The sequence below is a fragment of the Opisthocomus hoazin genome, chromosome 3 (genome assembly GCF_030867145.1).
Source record: "Opisthocomus hoazin isolate bOpiHoa1 chromosome 3, bOpiHoa1.hap1, whole genome shotgun sequence".
Lineage (NCBI taxonomy): Eukaryota > Metazoa > Chordata > Aves > Opisthocomiformes > Opisthocomidae > Opisthocomus > Opisthocomus hoazin.
Window position 1 is genome coordinate 34399159 of NC_134416.1, and position 18442 is coordinate 34417600.

General features: G+C 44.5%; 1 protein-coding gene across 7 annotated transcripts in view; it reads left to right on the top strand.

Moving 5' to 3' along the window:
- ZNF704 (zinc finger protein 704) overlaps positions 1-18132 on the top strand; it is a 115445-nt gene extending 97313 nt beyond the window's left edge. For 2 of the 7 annotated variants that reach the window (XM_075415954.1, XM_075415960.1), the window contains exon 9: positions 361-1028. In XM_075415954.1, the coding sequence (XP_075272069.1) occupies positions 361-472 (112 nt within the window). In that variant the 3' untranslated portion in view covers positions 473-1028. Of the gene's footprint in view, positions 1-360; positions 1029-8657 lie in introns of those variants that run through there. The other 5 variants (XM_075415959.1, XM_075415958.1, XM_075415957.1 and 2 more) reach the window with 5 other exon arrangements.
- The last annotated feature ends 310 nt before the right edge of the window (positions 18133-18442 follow it).

Here is an 18442-nt window from a genome sequence, read left to right on the forward strand (position 1 = left end):
TGTCCGTTACGGCTCGGCACTTAACGGGGCCAAAGTACCGTTCATCTAGACTGGGTTTAATCGCTGACTAAAGTCGGGGCTGTATGTTCCCAGGATCAGCCCTGGAGCAGAGGAGCAGGCTCAGCAGTTGCTGCAGAGGCCATAGAAGCCAGGCGAGGAGAAGGACCGGTCCCTCAGAGCTGTGGAGTCACGGCAGTATGTCTGTCCGCTTCGTCAGCTCCTTGAAAACAACCCGAGTGCCTGTGAAAGGCTGGGAGTTCTCTGCCTCCTGCACTCGTTGAGGTTGCTGTCCTGATCTTAGGGTGATAAAGCAAAGCTACAAAAGCGTCTCGTTAACAAGCTTCCCTTTCTCTCCGACAGGAAGCCTAGAGGGGAGGGCAAAAAGTGTCGGAAGGTCTATGGGATGGAGAACAGAGATATGTGGTGCACTGCCTGCCGGTGGAAGAAGGCCTGCCAAAGGTTCATCGACTAGAGATTGCAATTATGCAGAGGATTTGGGGGTGGGGGAGGACAACAGCAGAACCAGATTGCTGCAGCTGCACCGTACCACTTCCCATTTTCCCTCCAGTGGTGTGCTGTTGGGGGGTTTTTGTTGGCTTTTCGGAGTGTTGTTTTTTTTTTCTAAAAGAGCTTTGTATTTCAAAGTGAAGCACTTCTAGCCAAGGAGAAGCACTAATCAAAACCTGTGTGGAGCAATAGAGCAAAAAAAAAAAAAGCAAAACCAAGAACATACAACAAATTTCTGTCTTACTAAGTATGGAAACCAGAGCAGCTATTAGTGTTTTTCTGTACAAAAAAAGGAAAAAGTTAATTTTTTTGCTAACTCGGTGAGCTACTTGCTCCTTAGGATCATTTTTAACCATTTCAGTCTCTGTGCTGTGAACGTCTGTATTTGCTAAACTGAACAATTTTTCTTTTCCTGAAACGAAGATCTCTTTTTGAAAGCTTTCTAATAAACACTTCTGAGTCGTATAAGCTACAGTTTACTCAACAAAACTGTACCAAGACTGGAGACTGGTACATAATTCTCCTGATACAAATGATTGTGATTATATTATATTTTTGGAAAGAGAATGTGGGGAGGAGTTGGGATTTTCGTTTGTTTGTTTATAGGAGAAAAGCAAAGTCTGAATTCGCGAGAAGGACAGGCAGTGCTCCTGGAAGATTTTTAAACCAGGCACAGACCAGTGGAGTGGAACAAAGTAATTTAAGTACCAAATTGGATTTTGATCCTCTGGAGGAAGAAAAGCAGCAATGGAAAGTCACCAGCAGATACTGTCACAGCAAGAAGTTGAGGGAAGAAATCCAGTGATGCTTGATTGAAACCCCTAAGAATATAATGGGGGTCCGGTAGCTTTTCTCAGCGCTCTGCTGTTCCCGAGGGAGGACGACCAGCTGGACCAGCACATCTGTTGCTGCAGGAGGCCTGTAAAGAACTGGTAAATGCAGCCACTAGGATTATATGTAATACCTATTCAGGGACACGATCCAGCCCAGCAGTTCTGCTCTTGCTTCCTTTTCTCGTATTTGAGAGATTGTTGTTAAGATAATGATTTCCTCGGCTTTTTTTTTCTTCCCCCTTATTAAAGTTGCTGAGATTTATTTGACATGAAAATTGGTAGAGAAAATACCCCCTTTCCACAGCATCATCTCAGAAAAAGAAGTACAACAGCAAAGGAGCAACGTATTTATGGTAAAAGTCCATTTCTTAACTCATTTTGATACACCAGTTAACAAGTTTCTCTACTTGGAGTACTAGGATAGATTTGGGTGCTTTAGTTTCTCTGCCCATTAGGAGAGTATACACCAGAATGCAGCAAGCTGGTGGTCTGTCTCAACTGGTATCGAACTACCATTAATTAACAAGTACTTCAATGCAAAAATAAAGTAAGGATTTACTAGGATATGAATGTATACAGTTAAACAATACTGTTTAAGAAAACCAAACACCTTAAAAAAATCAAATACACAGAAGCAAAATTCTGGCCATTAATAGAGGCATGGAGACCCACAAATTCCTGGATTTTTATTTTTCTGTACCATTTGAAATTAGACCAGATCTTTTTCTTTTTTTTTTTTAATTGTCTAAGCTCGCTCAGTCTCACTGAAAAAGGGGACTCCAAGTATCTAAAAAGCTTTCTGAAATCTCATCCAAAGTTCACTTGACAGCTTTATTAAGCGTGCATCGCTGCTTGTGCCTATGTAAAAGCACAGAATAACAGTGCAGTTGTGTAGAATACACACTATGAATTCCGTAAAGTAGGACTGAGGAGCAAAATTTATAATCGGAGCTACTGGTGGTTTTCATCTGATTTTCTTTGAACAAGTTATTTGGGCAATCAGATGCCTAATTTGAGCATGCCATTTCTGCAGTTGTTTACAATTTGTGTAATTTACATGCAGAAGTGGCAAGATATGCTTGCATGCACGCAATTACTTGATTTTTTTGCCCAGTTGTTTTCTCTAAGTCATTTAAAAAAAAAAAAGAAAAATGGATTCATAAATCTGGTAAAACCCTGAAATATATACACGTGTGTGTGTATATGACTATTTATATATATATATATAACTTTATATATATATATAAAATCTGGGATCAAACAGGGACGAGAAAAGTTGTTTTCTTTATAAAACAAGACACTAAAGGTCAGTGGATATACATAGCCACAGTTTTGTTGTCTTTCAGTAAAAATGTGGGTCATGGGTTTTCTTTGGGTGTTGTATTATTTTTCAAATTCCTCAGTAAAATACCTCATAGTAATTCATAGTCATTTAATCTTAAAATATTGAGCTTGTTGGTGGTGTGTTTACTTTGGTAGAACTTAGAAAGTTTGGGGCTTTTCCAAGATACTCCTGCCAGTTTGCCCCCCCATTTTTACAAGCACTCCAAGACTAATTACAAAGCGTTCCATAATTGATCTGACTGTTGTTAGACTGGCAGAATTTGCCCATATATTTGTTGTTCCCCTCCTTCTATATTTTCCCTTTTTGCTTTGGAGGATTTTTTTGAAAATAATGTATCAGATTGTATATTGTTTTTATAATATCATGGCATTGCGAGCACCTTTTCTGAGGGCACTTTATGAATTATTGTAATAAGAATATTCTTTATAAATTTCTGCATGGAAGAATGGTTTTGTTGCCAGACCAGATGCCCTCTGGTATAAATTTGATGTGGATTACACATAGGCACCAAAGCCACAAATCATGAAACCGGAATAGAAAGTTGGTGTTGACAAAACAGAGGACAGAAGATACTTGATAGATCCCGCCAGGACAAAGCTAAATTACCAGTATTTTTACACAACCTTTAATCAGCAGTTTATATTAAATCAGTTTTGCATCTCATGGCTGTGACATTTTGATTCCAAAGGAGGCAGTCCTCCAGTCACCATGTCTCAGCCGTGGCCAGCGATAGCGAGGTGGCACGACCGTCTGGACCTCCATGAAGCGGTCACCAGTTGCTTCGTGCTTGGAACTGGGATTACTTCATGTCACACAAGCGCTTTGGCATCCACCGAGATCCCCTTCGCCCTCCTGGCACAGCCAGCAAGGACAGAAATGCCGGCAAAGTCCTGCCTGTGCTGGCAGTGCCGAGCGTAATCGGGAATAAGCTCTTCCATTTTTCAGTCTCTTGCTTCAGTGTTGCTTTAAGCTGCGTCGCTGTCCTCCTAACGTCCAACTCATCTCGCACTTCCACACCAGCCTCTCCGAAAGAGTCAGAATGCTCTGGTTTTCCAAGGAAGGGCTAGCCTGAATGCTTTGGTCATTTATCACCATTGGTACACGCTGTTTCCCCTATTTTTGGTTTCTCTGCGGGAGACAGGTCATTGTCTCCGACCTCCCAGAGGAGTCAGAAAGAACAGCCTGAGCGCATCGCGCAGTCTCTCTGTGCTGTGGGGATCTGAATGTGGGTTTGTTTATGTCAAGAGCCAGAGCTTCCCCTTGAGATATAAAAATGGAAGGTTCTACTTTATGGGGTTTCACCACTTATTGATATTGATGCTGGTAACAGAAATTGCCAACATCAGTATCAGAGTGGCTATCAACTGTATAGATCCCAAATACTTCTTTTCAGGAGTTTTCTTGCTATAGCAAAGCTATTTCCCGCTTCCCTGCTTACCCCACCCCCGAAACGATCTGGAAAAGGAGATAATTCTAGAAGTGGGAAATTTTAATGGCAATTCTTACAATGTGACTGTGCTCCAACTGCTCCTGTAGGAAGCTATTGGACGTTACAAACTCAGATCATCTTAGCTCTAAAATGGTTTCCACCCAAAACAATGTGCCTGATTCTCTAGTGCCTTGCACAAATGTAACAGGATACGCAAGATGAAAAGCGAGCAAAAATTCTTCCATTCCAATTTGCAGTTTACACTTACTTTTAACCAATGCTGGTCATCACCTAGCAGGTGTCTGTTGTCATGTAAACCAGACCTGTAAGCCCTGCTTGTGTGAATCAGCTGAGCAGCGTGTCTGTCGGCTGGATTACATTACCCAGATTATTAGCCTGGTATGAACGTTAGCTGTCTAACTACAGATGTCTTGCACCCGTTCGCTATCACTGACATGGCTGTCTTCGCTCCTTCTCCGCTTCGTTTTTTTAAGATGATGACTAGGTAGGCAGCACAACAGAAGGCAAAGCTTTAGCCAAAAGTTCTTGTAGAACCTACAAGTGAGAATGGATTCCAGTACCATGTCGTATCCCAGATGTCTTTGACACTGAGTTTTTATTTTTTCATTCATTCTGATCCAGTGAGGGATGGTTTTCTGTTTCTTGCTGTGGTCTGGGGTCATCGAGAGTGGCCCAGCCGTAAATTCAAGACAGTCGCTGTTAAGTGTGGCAATACGAAGTGATTTCAGTCTTCTCCTGCCTGTAAATACGTTTAAAGACCATCTCAGAAACAGGACTTGGAGGTAGAAGCTTGCTGGCCCATGTGTAGACACACGGCAGGTTGCCAGTGAGGCTTGCTTCTGTTGGTTCCAACTTCAGTTACCTGTTGGAGGAAGTTGTGCTGCGCCTTTTCTTAGAAATATTTTGGTCAGGAACTGTTTGTAAAGTCTCCTCTTGGTCTTCTATTTGCACTTTATTCAATCTTCCTGTAAGGTGGTAGCACTGGAACTAAGACTTGTGTAGAATAAGGGATTTAACCTTTATCTGACCAGACTTTTCTGGTAGATGACTATGGGCTGTTGTAACGCGTCGTAGTGGAGATTTTGTTCTAGCGTAAACACAGGAGAGTGTTGTGGCACCTTTAGCAAAAGAATTAGAAAGCAAGTTATCAGGAACAGCTAATCAAGCTGAGAATTTAAACACATGCTCCATCTGCTAGACGTAAGCAGCCCTTGTCTGCATCTACGGGGAGCTGGAAAAACTTCTTCAAGACTGCAGAAAGCCAGTGGGCGCCTGCAGTTGATAGTGGCCGCTTGACCTGGTTTTTCCGTCTTGGACTAGAGTGCTTTTGCATGGACCACACTCGCACTTCTATCGAAATGCAAGATTAGAGAAGGTGTATATCTTCTCCTTGCAGCTTTTTGGGTTCATTCCTCAGTACAAAAAACACTAATCGTGTTCTTTGGGCTTCACACAGACCACATTTAACAGCAATCCGGAAAGACCCTGAGAACAGAAATCAGTCTGTTTCTGATGGCACCGAGCAAAATAAAATACAGGTTGCTCCTGTTCTTGCTGATGCTAACAGCAGGGATTCATGTGGCCACTCAGCTGAGGAAGCGTGAGGGAATGGGTAAATTCAGTAACAAGCCAGCGTTCTACTCTTTTTTTTGACACATCTTAACACTAAGAATTTTTTTCCTTCCGTGTTTGAATCTGAAGGTGAGATCTCTGATACACCCTCGAGGGAAATCAATTTAGCAACAGAATCACGGTTTCAGCTTTTCTATTACTTGGGCGTATACACAGTATTATACTGATGAGGTAGAGATTAAATCCGAATTCTTGATGTAATTCAGTGCTGAAGGTGTACTCAGACACTTTGAGATGTTTGAACGTGAGTGTTTACCGTCTTTACCAGTCTTCAGAAGTTCAGGTTTGACTTCGGAGTCTTTATCTTGGTATGTGATACCCTACAGCAATTAGTGTGTGGTGTGTAATGCTCAGACAAGCAAAAGTTACTAAAATGTTTGTAAAAAATGCCTTGGGAACACCAAAAAAAAAAAAAGATACAGTTAATACAGCTTTCCTCAGGGAACATAAGAGGGCTGTAAAGGTGGGATGTGGGTTTGAATGGAAGATGGGTGCGAAAACGATTTTTTTTCTATTCTAGGCAAAACTGAAAGCAATATGTCACTACTTAAATTACTAAAATCAGAAGTGAGCACTAGTTGGTGAGCATGGTCTTACTTAATGCTAGTTTATGAAGTTCCATATAGAGAAAATACATTTTAAATGATTGAAAAATAGAGAAAATGAGCTTGAATCATAACCTAATTATAGTATAAATCTATACATTTGTATAAATCTTTTCAGAATCTACTGTAAATATAAAGGCTTCTTCTTTGTGTAATTGCTTTGTCAAAGCATACTTTGTCTCTAATTGGATTACTTCTTACAAATCACTTCAGCAAGCAAAAAAAATAATACGATAGTGTGATATCCTGGAGGTGTTGAGTACTCTGCTCTGCAAAGTGCTCATTTCTACGTGAAATTAAAAGAAAACATGCCACCACCAAAAAAAAAAAAATCCTATCTGCAAAGGTAGCAGCTTCCATAAACCCAAGGTTTTATTGAACCGTGTTAACTAGTATTTTGAAGGAATACATAGCAAATTCTCAATTCTTTCTTTATTTGTGCGTAATTAAATTATCCATAGTAATTTTTCCTATCAGCTCTTTTTCCTGTGTCCAGGATATCCGTTCTGCAAATTCCCAAAGATACATACTGAAGTGAATAAAAATCAGAACCTTCGATATTAGGACCCAAAAATGTAATTAAGACATGGCATCAGAATTTTTGGTGTCAGCATTTAACTGTAGTAACTAATCCTTACAGTGATGCCAACAACTCTTCTATGGTAGGGGCGCACATAAGCTGTAAACCAGCAGGTATGGCTATGCCAAGGTAGAGCCGCTGGTGGCCTGACGGGAGAATGTCGGCTCCAGCTCATCGGCGCGCTCGAGCGTGTGGTCGGCTTCACTGGCAGGGCCTGCTGGTGAGGCTGGTTGTGCTGGTGAGGCTGGTTGTGCTGGTGAGGCTGGTTGTGCTGGTGAGGCTGGCCGTGCTGGCGAGGCTGGCCGTGCTGGCGAGGCTGGTTGTGCTGCTGCCGCCAGGCACTCGCTGTGGTGCTCGGCTGAAATCAGACCTTGGCACGGGCAGGTACTCTTACAGCTTCGTTTGAAGTGTGTGCTTGGTAAGACAATCTATCTTTCTCTGATCTTATGCAATTTATCTTGTATTTAGAAGACCAGACAAATTTAGAGAATTCTTTTTTATTATTTTTTGCATTGCAAAGGGAAAGTGAGAAAGAAGAAAAGCTCAACGGCACATTTCAGCATGCAAAAGCATTGCTTAGCTTTGTAAAAGGTGTCTGTTTGCCATCAAGCTCAAAGGAACTTATTTGAGCACAGCAGAAAAAAAAAAGGCATGACAAGCAGGTCATGTTATATAAATTCATATATTTCCATCTGTGTTCCCTGTATGCTCAACGCTCCGCCAGGCAACCAGAGGCACAGGAGCTCTGAGTATGCAGGGAGATAAACAAGCTTATCTAAAAACCTTAGGAATACTGTGCGTTTAAGCCACAAATGATGTTGTCTATGTGTAATTTGTAGTGTTAAAGGAAAATAGGCAGTAGCCTTATTAACAAGGTGCAATACTTACAAAGGGCTAAATTATGGAAACAGGTGGTGTGTGTTTGCACATCGCTGCAAAATGTGCACTCTTTTAAAACTGACTTTATAGCACTGGGATCTTATTACCTCTCTGAAATGATAACGTTGGTATAATTTTATAACCATTTATTCTACATTATGAAACAGGATTTACTAAGAACCAAAGGAGGAGAGGGGAAATTGTAAATTACATGGAATAGTGGTATGATGTTTTACATGGCAGAAGTAACCTAAAACACCTGTACCAAATCTGGATTACTGAAAGAGGAAAAAATACTGCCCTTGGTTACAGTGATAGTTTAGTCTGAAACTTGCAGTGATGTCATAAAAATGCCTACTTCAGTGTTCAGAGAGAATTTTGTCTCTTGCATCTTATTACTGGGTTTTATCTGTTTGTACTCGGATTGTGAAGGTGTTCCTAAATTCCCCATACTTGGCTTGAAACTGTATTCTTTTGAAAATAACTTATTAATGGAGACAGTTCTTCATTGTATTGCAGTTTGGGTGAGATCATACAATGTGATCTGCTGCAGCTGAAGTGGAGAGTTCGTGCAAGCAGAAGGTCATACAGGAAAAGATTACCTTGAGGGTTCGTCGCTGAGTTGTGAAAAGGGTTTGAACAATCAAACTAAAAGCTCTGCTCACATATTTCCAAGATAATTTATTTTCTCTGTCTGCACCATGGGGTCAACAGCATACAGCTTGCCGAATATGATGTATCTTTCTATCTTACACCTTTTTTTGCTGTTAAATAATGACATATGCACCATTTTCCCAGCTCTTTTACTGTTTTTTCTTACGCTCAGAATCCAGAATTAACTGAAAGACTGAAATAATGGGACCTGTAGAACAGAAGGCTGTTCGGTTGTTTCCCTGGGTGAGTGACTGCTAGTAAAGGGCTAAGGGACAAGCGCCAATTTAGAGACATTACTGGAAACGTGTTTGAGCCAGTCAGGTGAAACCTGGAGCAGAACTGCTCAGAATTGGATCCCGGGAGGAGAAAAGTCTCTCTCTTGGCCCTTTTCTACTCGTGAGGCGGCCAGTGGCTTGAGAATAGCAAGTTACACATAATAAACCTTGCAGTACCGTCTTTGTGTAGATGCTACTTTTTAGTGTACTGTTGTTAGTCCTGTAGCCTTGTCACCATCGTTTCTGATACAGATTCTCTTTCACCTGCCGAAACACTGCACTCCTTTAAATGTATAAGGGAAAGATTCTGCCATCCCATCCGTACTAACACTGGTCTTATTTATTGCTCTATAATAGAGCACTTAATCCCGCTGAGTAGTCTTTCTTGCCCAAATGTGTCATATTTTCTCAGAAGTATCTTAAGCCAGATATGATCAGATACTAAAATTACAGCAGATACTTAAAATTAGATTGTGTAAATAAATTGACCATAACCCAGACAAAATCAATGCGATCTTTTCTGTTTTCCTCCCTAGACATGCCAACAGTTTAATGGGAATTACTTCTAATTAACCTCAGGAGGAGAGGGAAAACTGAAAGCGTTGTTCTGAAACAAGCCACCCTTGTGAAGCTTGTGCGTATTTGTCCATAGCCCAGAGGTCCAGTGCTGCATGTTCCGTCTTACGTGTTTGTACCAGTCTGAAGCCATCAGTTACAGAAGGCTTATTTTTCAAAAAATTACAAGCCTGATAAGAAGTCTTGTTACACAGTTAAGAGCACAATGCAGATAGCACCGTAACTGGCCGAGCCCTCGAAGCATTTCGGGTTTTCTCAGGCGAGTTGCAGTTATTCCCGTGAAGAAGTGCAGTGACTGGGACTGCTCACACGGGTGGCGGTTGTAGCACGAAGGCTCTTGGGTTTTCCTCTCTGTGACCGTTTCCACTGTAACTGGGAGCGTGGAATTGAGTCCCCCTTTCTGAGTGCTTGAGAAGAGAATTTTGCTGTTAGGCTTCGTGAGAGAGATGGATACGTTCCTGGGCACCTGTGTGCGGCTGTTGGAAGGTGGTGGCTCGATTTCTGGCAATACCAAAGTGGCAGTACTTTGGGTGTGTCACCTAGAGACAGACTGAAGAGCTGTTAAGCGCATGGTGTTCAGCCTGCAGTCCACCCTGCTGATGCCAGGCCTGGGGAGAAGGAGGATTCTTGGAATGGGATCCAGGAGAGCCAGCCTGTTGTGGAGGGAATCGCCACCGTAGTCCACATGCTGTCAGCTGGAGCAAGTGCTCCGTTTGTTGTGTCCAGCTTGAGGGAGGTTGTCATCTGCATTCCTTCGTGCCCACAGCACTGAAAGCTCTTTTGAAGAATATTCGTTCTTTCAGAGATTAAAATAAAATGACTGGAAAACTTTTGTGTTACAGAAGGTCACTGAATAAACTACGGTGTTGTCAGAGCTGAATTCAGAAGTGGTGGTGTCCCTCCTTCAGAGCCGTGCTGCAGCTCCTTGACCAGCTGGTGGGAACACGCTCCCGCCCGGGCTTAAGTGGAGCCCTGTCATCTTGACTAAGTCTTCTTCCCAAGATTTGCTGGAACCCAGCAAAGAGCCCTAAAACCAGACCAATGTGAGTTTGATCCCTGGGTAAAGGAGGCTCTTTCCAGCTCCTCCACTGCCTACGTTGGTGTTTTATTAGTAGACCTTTATAAAGGCACCATTGCCCCATCCCTTTCCAGTGGCATTTCCAACGCAGCACCAGCTAGCACTGCGTTCGCAAGGAACCTGACGTTGTCAGTCGTGGGGCGCTGGGAATATCATTTTAGATTTAGATCTCTACATTTGACCTAGCACTGTAGGTCCACAGCAGGTTAGGTTAGCGTAAGCTTGTGCTGCTGTTGAAAGAGCTGTGCCTGCCCCCTGGCAGAGACATTTCTGAAGAGAAACACCCTGACTTATGCTGACTTGAACCACTCTTGAGAGCGTAGGTCTGTATAAAGTGCCTAAAGGCTAAATCAGTAAACGGCTTGAGGGTTTGTACCTCTGCTCTTCATGCGGCAGGCATGACAATACCGCCATCATCCCAACCTGTCTTGGCTGGACACTCATTAAGGGCCTGCACTCGCACATTCTCCTCCAGTAGCGAGCTCAAGAGAGCTCCGCCAGCGGGTGGTTGCTTAGCACTAGCACTACTCAAATACCGTTACAACAGCATTGATTTTGATATGAAACGGAGTCTATAGGGGAAAAAAGAGGAGTTAGATCAATAATCCTTCATGCAATGAGTCTTAAGACTACATCTCAACTGTGCCGTGGTTTTGCTAAGCAGATGTTGGAGGAGTTAAGGGACATGACAAGCCACCTTACTGGACCTTGCTCCTCCCCTGGCCACAGGGGCAACCTGGAGCCAGTCTGGTGTTATTCAGGCGGATCTCAGGCCAGGTGAGGTTTATTGCGGGGTGGGGCAATGTCATCAAGAGTGGTCAGGCATTGGACCAGGCTGCCCAGGGAGGTGGTGGAGTCACCATCCCTGGAGGTGTTCAAAAACGTGTAGATGTGGCACTTCAGGATGTGGTTTAGAAGGCATGGTGGTGTTGGGGTGACGGACTTGATGATCTTCGAGGTCTTTTCCAACCTGTGATTCTGTGATTCTATGACCTCTGCATGAGATCTCTGGGCCGTGGAAAACCAGGGTATACCGCTTATCCGGATGTGGTAGCAAATAGGGAAGATGCTCAGCTGCTTTGCTAGTGCCGTTTTCCAGCCTCTTTTTATCACAGCATCAACTTGGCAGTGATGGGAATGCCGGGGAGAAGGTGGAGGTTCGCAGGGCAGCGGAAGGAAGGTACCTGTCAGCCTCAGTCACGCTGCTTTTTTTTAAGCTCTGTTGAAAAAGCAGTGTTGTTTTCTTGTCATGTGCTACTCGTACATTATTTCATATAAGAAAAATATTTCATCATAGAAGGGGGTGAATTTGGGACAAGTTAAGCAGCTGGAGGAAAACAAAAGCCCAGTTGCCCAGTTCTTATGAATATGGGATTTCTAACACACTCTGCTTGCATAAGAGTGCAGTGTTTAGATCCATGCATCCCTTTGTCTCACTTTAGCCACAAATGGGAAATATCTGCCCACATATATTGTTCTTCCTTTGTTTCCTACCAAATATTGTTTGGGAGAATATAAAGTAAATCTAAGTTCTTTTTTAAAAACTTTTTTCTGAATTATTATTTTGAGAACCAGAGCATTTCCTCTTTCAGCGTAAAATTACTGAGCTTTAATTTGCTCTGCATTGCACTTTATGTATTTTCTCACTTGTTGGGCCATTTATTTTTGATACACAAAACAACAAAGGTTCTATTAATCTAGTTTTAACTTGAAATTAACCGTGAAACTAAGATGGTTTTATAAAAATGGAAGTTCCGTAACATACAGCAAATAAACTATTTAGATCAGAGACAGTTTTAATGATGTGTTGAAAAACAGTATAGCTTCTGAAATGATTTACCATTTGGTAAATTCAGTACATTAATGGGTAGAGTGGTTTAAAATGGAATAGGAATAAGCAGAAGACAGAGTTCTAGGCATGGGATTTGCTTATATGCAAACCCTGCATTAGTTTAATTGACATGGGTCTTGAGACTAGTCTACTGCAAAGAAGCACAAAACTATTTAATAAGCTGGGTTAAAATGAAAAGAGCTGACAGAGAAGTTGAAATGGGTTGGAGTTAACTCGCAAAGAGACACGTGTTTCACTGCGCTGGTGCAGTGCTGCGTTGGGGGCGTTTGGAGGAGCCCCTCGTCGCTGGCGGGGCTGAACTCCTGCAGGTCCAAGAGACCGCCAGACACCACGTGCGAGTACATATTTTCCTGCTTTGAACAGCAGCTCTCCAAGCCCTCACACTTACGGGCCTGCTTCCAGGCTGACAGCGGTAGTTACATTTGTTTTTTTCTGCCTTCGTCCCCCCGAATTTTGGAAACCGGTGTCCTAAAGATGATCTTCTTGTTCCTAAATGAGCTAATGAAGAGCTTGTCTTCCCCCTGGTTTTGGTATTCATAGCCTGATGCTACTGCCTGTAGTTTGGTTGAAGAATTTTTAGATGCCAGTTTCAGCGCTTTGAACAAAGAACAGCTTCTCTACCCCAGCGCTGAATCCATTCAGATCTTGTGGAGTATATTGGAAAATAAAGGCCTTTCTACTTTCACTTTGTCCAAACTCCTTATTCCAAATCACACCTAGGAAAGTGGAAGCCTGCAGTGACTGGAAAACAAAGCCCACGGCAGTGACAGGGGGTAGAGAGACGGCGACGCTCCCACCTCCTTCCCAGGGCGAGTCCTTCCCAGGCTGCCTTCTCCCAGGCTGGTGGGCACGCGTCCGCACGGACCACGAAGCCCTCGGCACCGTGATGTGAAACCCCTGCATAAGCGTTGTCAGCCTCCACCCTGAGTCCCCAGTTCCGTTTAACAGACTCGCAGACACCTGGCTTTTTCATTGCTGCATCCGTAGGTAGGAGCCAACAGCTGCTCCAGTGGCGTGACTGTGGTCTCACCTGGAGTTGCAAACGTGTCATCTTGCCATCTTTACTCAAGCCTCAGTGTCCTGCACAAAAGATGGGTGGGATCTGGGTGTTTCTGGGTTCTGCGAAGCCATCATGTCCTTTCAGGGGCCGACGGGAGTCCCTGCAGCGAGGCGAGCGCAGCGCAGTGGCATCAGGCTCCGTGCTTGGCGCTGCTGAGCACCGTGCTACCCGCGCTGGAGAGAACGCACAGGTCAGTGGTACCTGTGCATCCTGCCAGAGAGATGAGAATTAAGCTCAGAACCTTTGCCCCGAGCACAGGCTGTCTCTGAGAACTCAGCCTGTGTTTGGCTGAGGAGCAAGAGCAGAGCCTTCAGGTGAGCCATCAGGCAGCACAGACAGCAGTTCTGTATTTTCAGCTGGTTTCTGTATTTCGTGTATGTTTGAAGGAAAGCTTAGAAGAGAAGACCTCTGCGTGCAGGTGATACTCCTTTGCAGCCTGATTTAGTTCTGCCCTCCGGGGCAGTCTGTGGGCCAGCGCAGCAGATTCAGCTAAGCTGCTTCCACAGCCGGTGGCCTGTGCAGAGCAAAAAGCTGTTTCTCCCTAGAAGCAGGTGCTTCTTCTCTTCTTAAGATAAAAACCCCACAAAACAACAAAATGCCACCATGACCATGCAGACCTTTGTTAAACTCTCACTGTCTCCCTGTAGCGCCGGCAGCTGGGGAGAACTCCAGAGTTCAGAGCACTTTGGCCGTAGCTCATCAAAAAGCCTCCGCAGTCTGTTGCCACTGAAAATGTTTTAGTGCAAAACCTTTTTGTCTGCTTCTGAGTTGACTCTGCCTGCTGAACCGAGAGCACCTCCGACAGACTTCAGGTATGCCGGGAGTCGTTCTCGGTACAAGTCATGATGCTCCAAGCATTTCAAATCTTTTTCTGAAATTCAAAACATTTGCGAAATTAGCCTTGTGTATATTAATGCCTAAAAGTCTATGAAAATAACTGAGTTAAAATACTAAGAAGTATGTGTTTGCACTTGAAACTTTGTAGTAAGACTACTGAATTACTAATCTGCTAAGCACCGGCTCCCGAGTTTGTTAATGCACTAAGACAGCTTTGGACAGAGGTACTTTTTCTAAGAAAGGAGTATTTTACTCAAGTAATTCAGGTAATGAATAATTTGTTTCTGGTCGCTGGGTTTCAGAATGAGCAAGCCGCATCCTCTTGCACATTTAATATTCATTGTTTGTATGGAAAAAACCCTTTTCTGCTTTTTTCATTTCCCAGTGAATGATCAGTTCACCGGCAGTAGGCAATGTTTCTTCACTTAGATTGCAAAATACGCTTTGATAAATTTACTCTCCTGCTTGTGAATCCTGATGATCTGATTATTGTATTTTTTTCTAATTTCAAAAATGCTTTTGTGCAATTTTCATAGATAGGTTGAATAAAAATTGCAGAGAAGAATCTAAGTCATCTAATAAGTGCATTAACCACTTTTTTTCCTAAGTAAAAATTAAGAACATGAAGAAACATGAAGGTGAAGTATCATGAGCAAAGTCAATTCATTGCTGAATTAAATATTTATAGAAATCTTGATTAGTAAAAAGCAGTGATCTTTGCTAAAATTACGTTTTAGTAGCAAACCACTGTATTTTAGTAAGTATCACAAGTGAGAAGGCAATTTTTCTTCAGAAAAAAGCACAAATGGAAAACAAGATGAAACTAGATCGTTTAAATCAAGGTGTTCTCCTTGTTGTGAAGCCCGCCCTGCCTGGTGCGTTGCTGCTGTACGTTCAGGGGTGCTCAGGACAACAGACGTTCCTCGTGGGAAGCAGCTCGGTTCCAAAGCGTGAACTGAAACAAAAGCAAAAGTGAGCAAACTCGTAGAATTTTCTAAATACTAGCTCAGCTATTGCCAAAAAAAAGCAAAAAAGCACTACTCACTACTGAACTAGAATTTCAGCATTCCAACAGAATTGTGTTTTCATTTGGGTTGTGCACCATAGTTAGAACCGGACTTCTGTTGGTTTGAGGGCCTGGACTTGCTAACAAACCTCAGAGCAGGGCACACCCGTACTCAGATGGCCGTGGTTGAATCGGAATCTCTCAAAATCCCCAAATCTCTTACACGTTACTACAGAAACAACAGTCTTCGACTGAAAAACTACTTAACATTATCTCAGAAAAGCAAGAAGCAGCAGCAGCTAACTCTTTATCTGGGAAGTGCCACTCCGTTGCCATCAGCGCACCGGCTGTGTGCTGGACTGGTCTCCTGTGGCCTTGTCAGGTCGCATTCTCGGTGAAAGCTGATGGCGGTTACGCTGCACAGCAAAGAACCCTCCTTGGCGCTGCGTCAGTGAATGTGTGCCTCCGAACTATGCACTTTCCTGCAGCTGCGTACTGCTGTACCGTGAATCGGTTCAACCCCAGCCTCTGGCCCTGGGTCAGCAGCCCCCAGACGGCAGAGCTGACGGTGCTCCCATCCCCTTCCGCGGGTGTTTGTCTCCTGTCTCGCTTCTGCCCCCCGAGACCCCGACACGTGGTGGGCTGCAGGGAGGCGTGGGGACCTGGCACGCTCGGGGGGACTGGTCGGGGCTTGGGGGGACTGGTGGGGATTCGGGGGCCCAGCGTGGCCAAGCGGAGGGCTGCGGTACCCGTGGTCGCTCAGCCAGAGCGGCTGCCGCCCCGGCCCCGGCACCTCTCGCACCTTTGCTCGGCGTCTCGCGCGCTGGGGCAGTGGAGCGGGGCCAGCAGCTGCTCTCTCGCACGGCATTGGGAGGGTTGCGGCAACACCGGGACGGGCTGCGAGGAGGCGGCCATGGCAAACTCTCAGCCCTGGTGAGAGCCCTTTGACGCTGCCCTGCCGGCCGCCTGCCGTTCGCAAAAGCGCTCAGTCCTTCCTCCATCCCTCGCGCCGAGGGGACGGCAGGGCCGGGGGTGCGCGAGGGGAAGGGCCAGGCCTTGGGGTGAGCGCGACGTCCGTGGGGAGGGAGGAGGGGAGATGGAAAATGGAGGTCTCGTTCTCGTAGCTGGTGTGATTAAATGAAGGAAAAAGGTGTTGCGTGCACCGTTCTGACTTCAGTGTCGGGTCGTTGCTGTGAGACGCATCGGCCCAGGCTGGTCGGTGACTGGAGTGTGTTTCTTACAGTTCGTCCTGCAGGGAGAAAGACACAAAAAAAAAAGATGTATTAAGAACGTCCTTGCTTTAGAGTAAAGCAAGCCTGGACTCAACAACAAAGAAAGGTTTTGTTTATATGCAAACTATTCAAATATTTGATACCGGTGTGTAGGCAGTAGTGTTCGTATATTCTCTACCTGTCCAGAGGTTTGCACTCATCTAGGTTATGTTTAACTGAAAAATATATTTGCAGCATGTATTTGTATTTGATGGGCTAAGGCCTTTCATTTTATATTCTTTAAAGGAATCAGTGTGGAAATTGTGTTTTCCCATGTATTGAGCTACCCGCCGACGCTGGTTGTCCATTTGCAGAAGGAATATTTCCACTGCTTCAGAGGTCTGTGAGTTGTTGGTTTAAAAAACCATCCTTTTAAAAAAAAACGCAGTGCTTTTTGTACGTTGCTCGATCGAAAAACACATCCCTGAGCGGGGGTTCCCGCGACGCCATCCGCGGCACCCGGCGACTCGAGCAAGAACCCGCGCCAGGACAGGTCTGCTGCGACCGCTCCCGTCGGCGGGGGCCTGCCCGCGGGAGGGTGACGCCGCAGGGACGCCCGGCGCCGCGCGCGGGGGTCTCCCGCACCGGGACGCGGGCTGCGGCACGGCGGGGGGCACGGCAGCGTTCCTCTGCCTGCGCCCTGGGCCTGGTGCAGCTCCAGCTGCCATCCCTCACAGCAAAGCTCTGCCTGCAGCCACCAGCCCTCTGCCGTCGCTCGCTGTTACAAAGTTCACTTTTTAAAATGAGAAAGAGCTTCCAATTCTGGCACTAATGGAAATACCGAATACTTTTAATATATATATATATATATATTTGGAAAGTATTTGAAAATAAAGTGTTTTGTCTTTTTTTATACAACTTTTAGCCAAATAGAGGTATTCTGATTATTACTTCTGTGGATACCTGTCCACCTGTAAATAAACTCGTATGTTCAGGTACATGAACCTGAAGAAAAAAAAAATAATAAAGACTGTTCACTGGCTACGCGCTTTGCTAGCTCTTGGTTCCCGTGTACAGAAGAGGTGACTGTTTAAATGTTGGGCAGGGGGTTTTTTATTTAATTGTTGTTCCTCTAAAGAAAGAAGAAGAAAAAAAAAACCTTTTGACTTTGTTTTCTCTTTTCTGAGTTAATACAAAGATTTTCTAACTTTTTACTGCAGAAATGGATAAATACCTGGTGCTATGTGAATTTGAATCAGCCTGGCCATAGCAGACACCGCAGTTAGCATGCACTTTTCCTGTGGCACGCGATGTATTTTCTCAGAAGGGACTTTCAAAGGACCATCAGATGTTTACATTTCTTCTCGTGGCCCCAGATAGTTCTGAATATTGAAACAACTCCCAAAAATAGCGAAAGTCATGATCCGTCACTGACGCGACGAATGCTTACGCTTAGGAATCTGTGCCAGGTTTGTACAAATGCCGTTTTAGAGATAGTAGAAATGCTGGGCTTTCATACTTCGTAATGCTTTGGTGTGACAATAAATACGCTGTCGCTCTCTAGTCTAACCTCATTGTAGACCTGTAAGTTCCTGTTTATGGTTATGTCATGAATTGCACTGGCCTGAATTCAGCCAAATACTGACCGTTTGGCTGAAGTATTCCGACTGTTACGATGTCCACAAAACGTTAATTAAATGCACTTGTATCTGACTGCCGCGGACTATGTCAAATTATCCACATAATAAAACCCTTGTGTATAACTTTTGCTTACTTGTTTGTGTGAACTTTAGCTCTTGCACAGCCAAGAATGTCAGCGCGTCAGCCACGGGCCGACACGGGTCAGTGACAGCCCTTGCGTCGACGTCATCACGAACAGAACCGCGTTCCTGCCCTTCGGCCAGAAGGAGACATTTACACACCGTAACATGAGCTCAGACACACGGGACAGGAACGTGGCCCTTGACTTTTAAATTCTGGCCCTGTGAAGTGCAGCCTCTAGCTAGCGACTCTGGTTTCCCACTTCCAGGGGGATGCACGCCACAGCGCTGGGCCTCCTGAT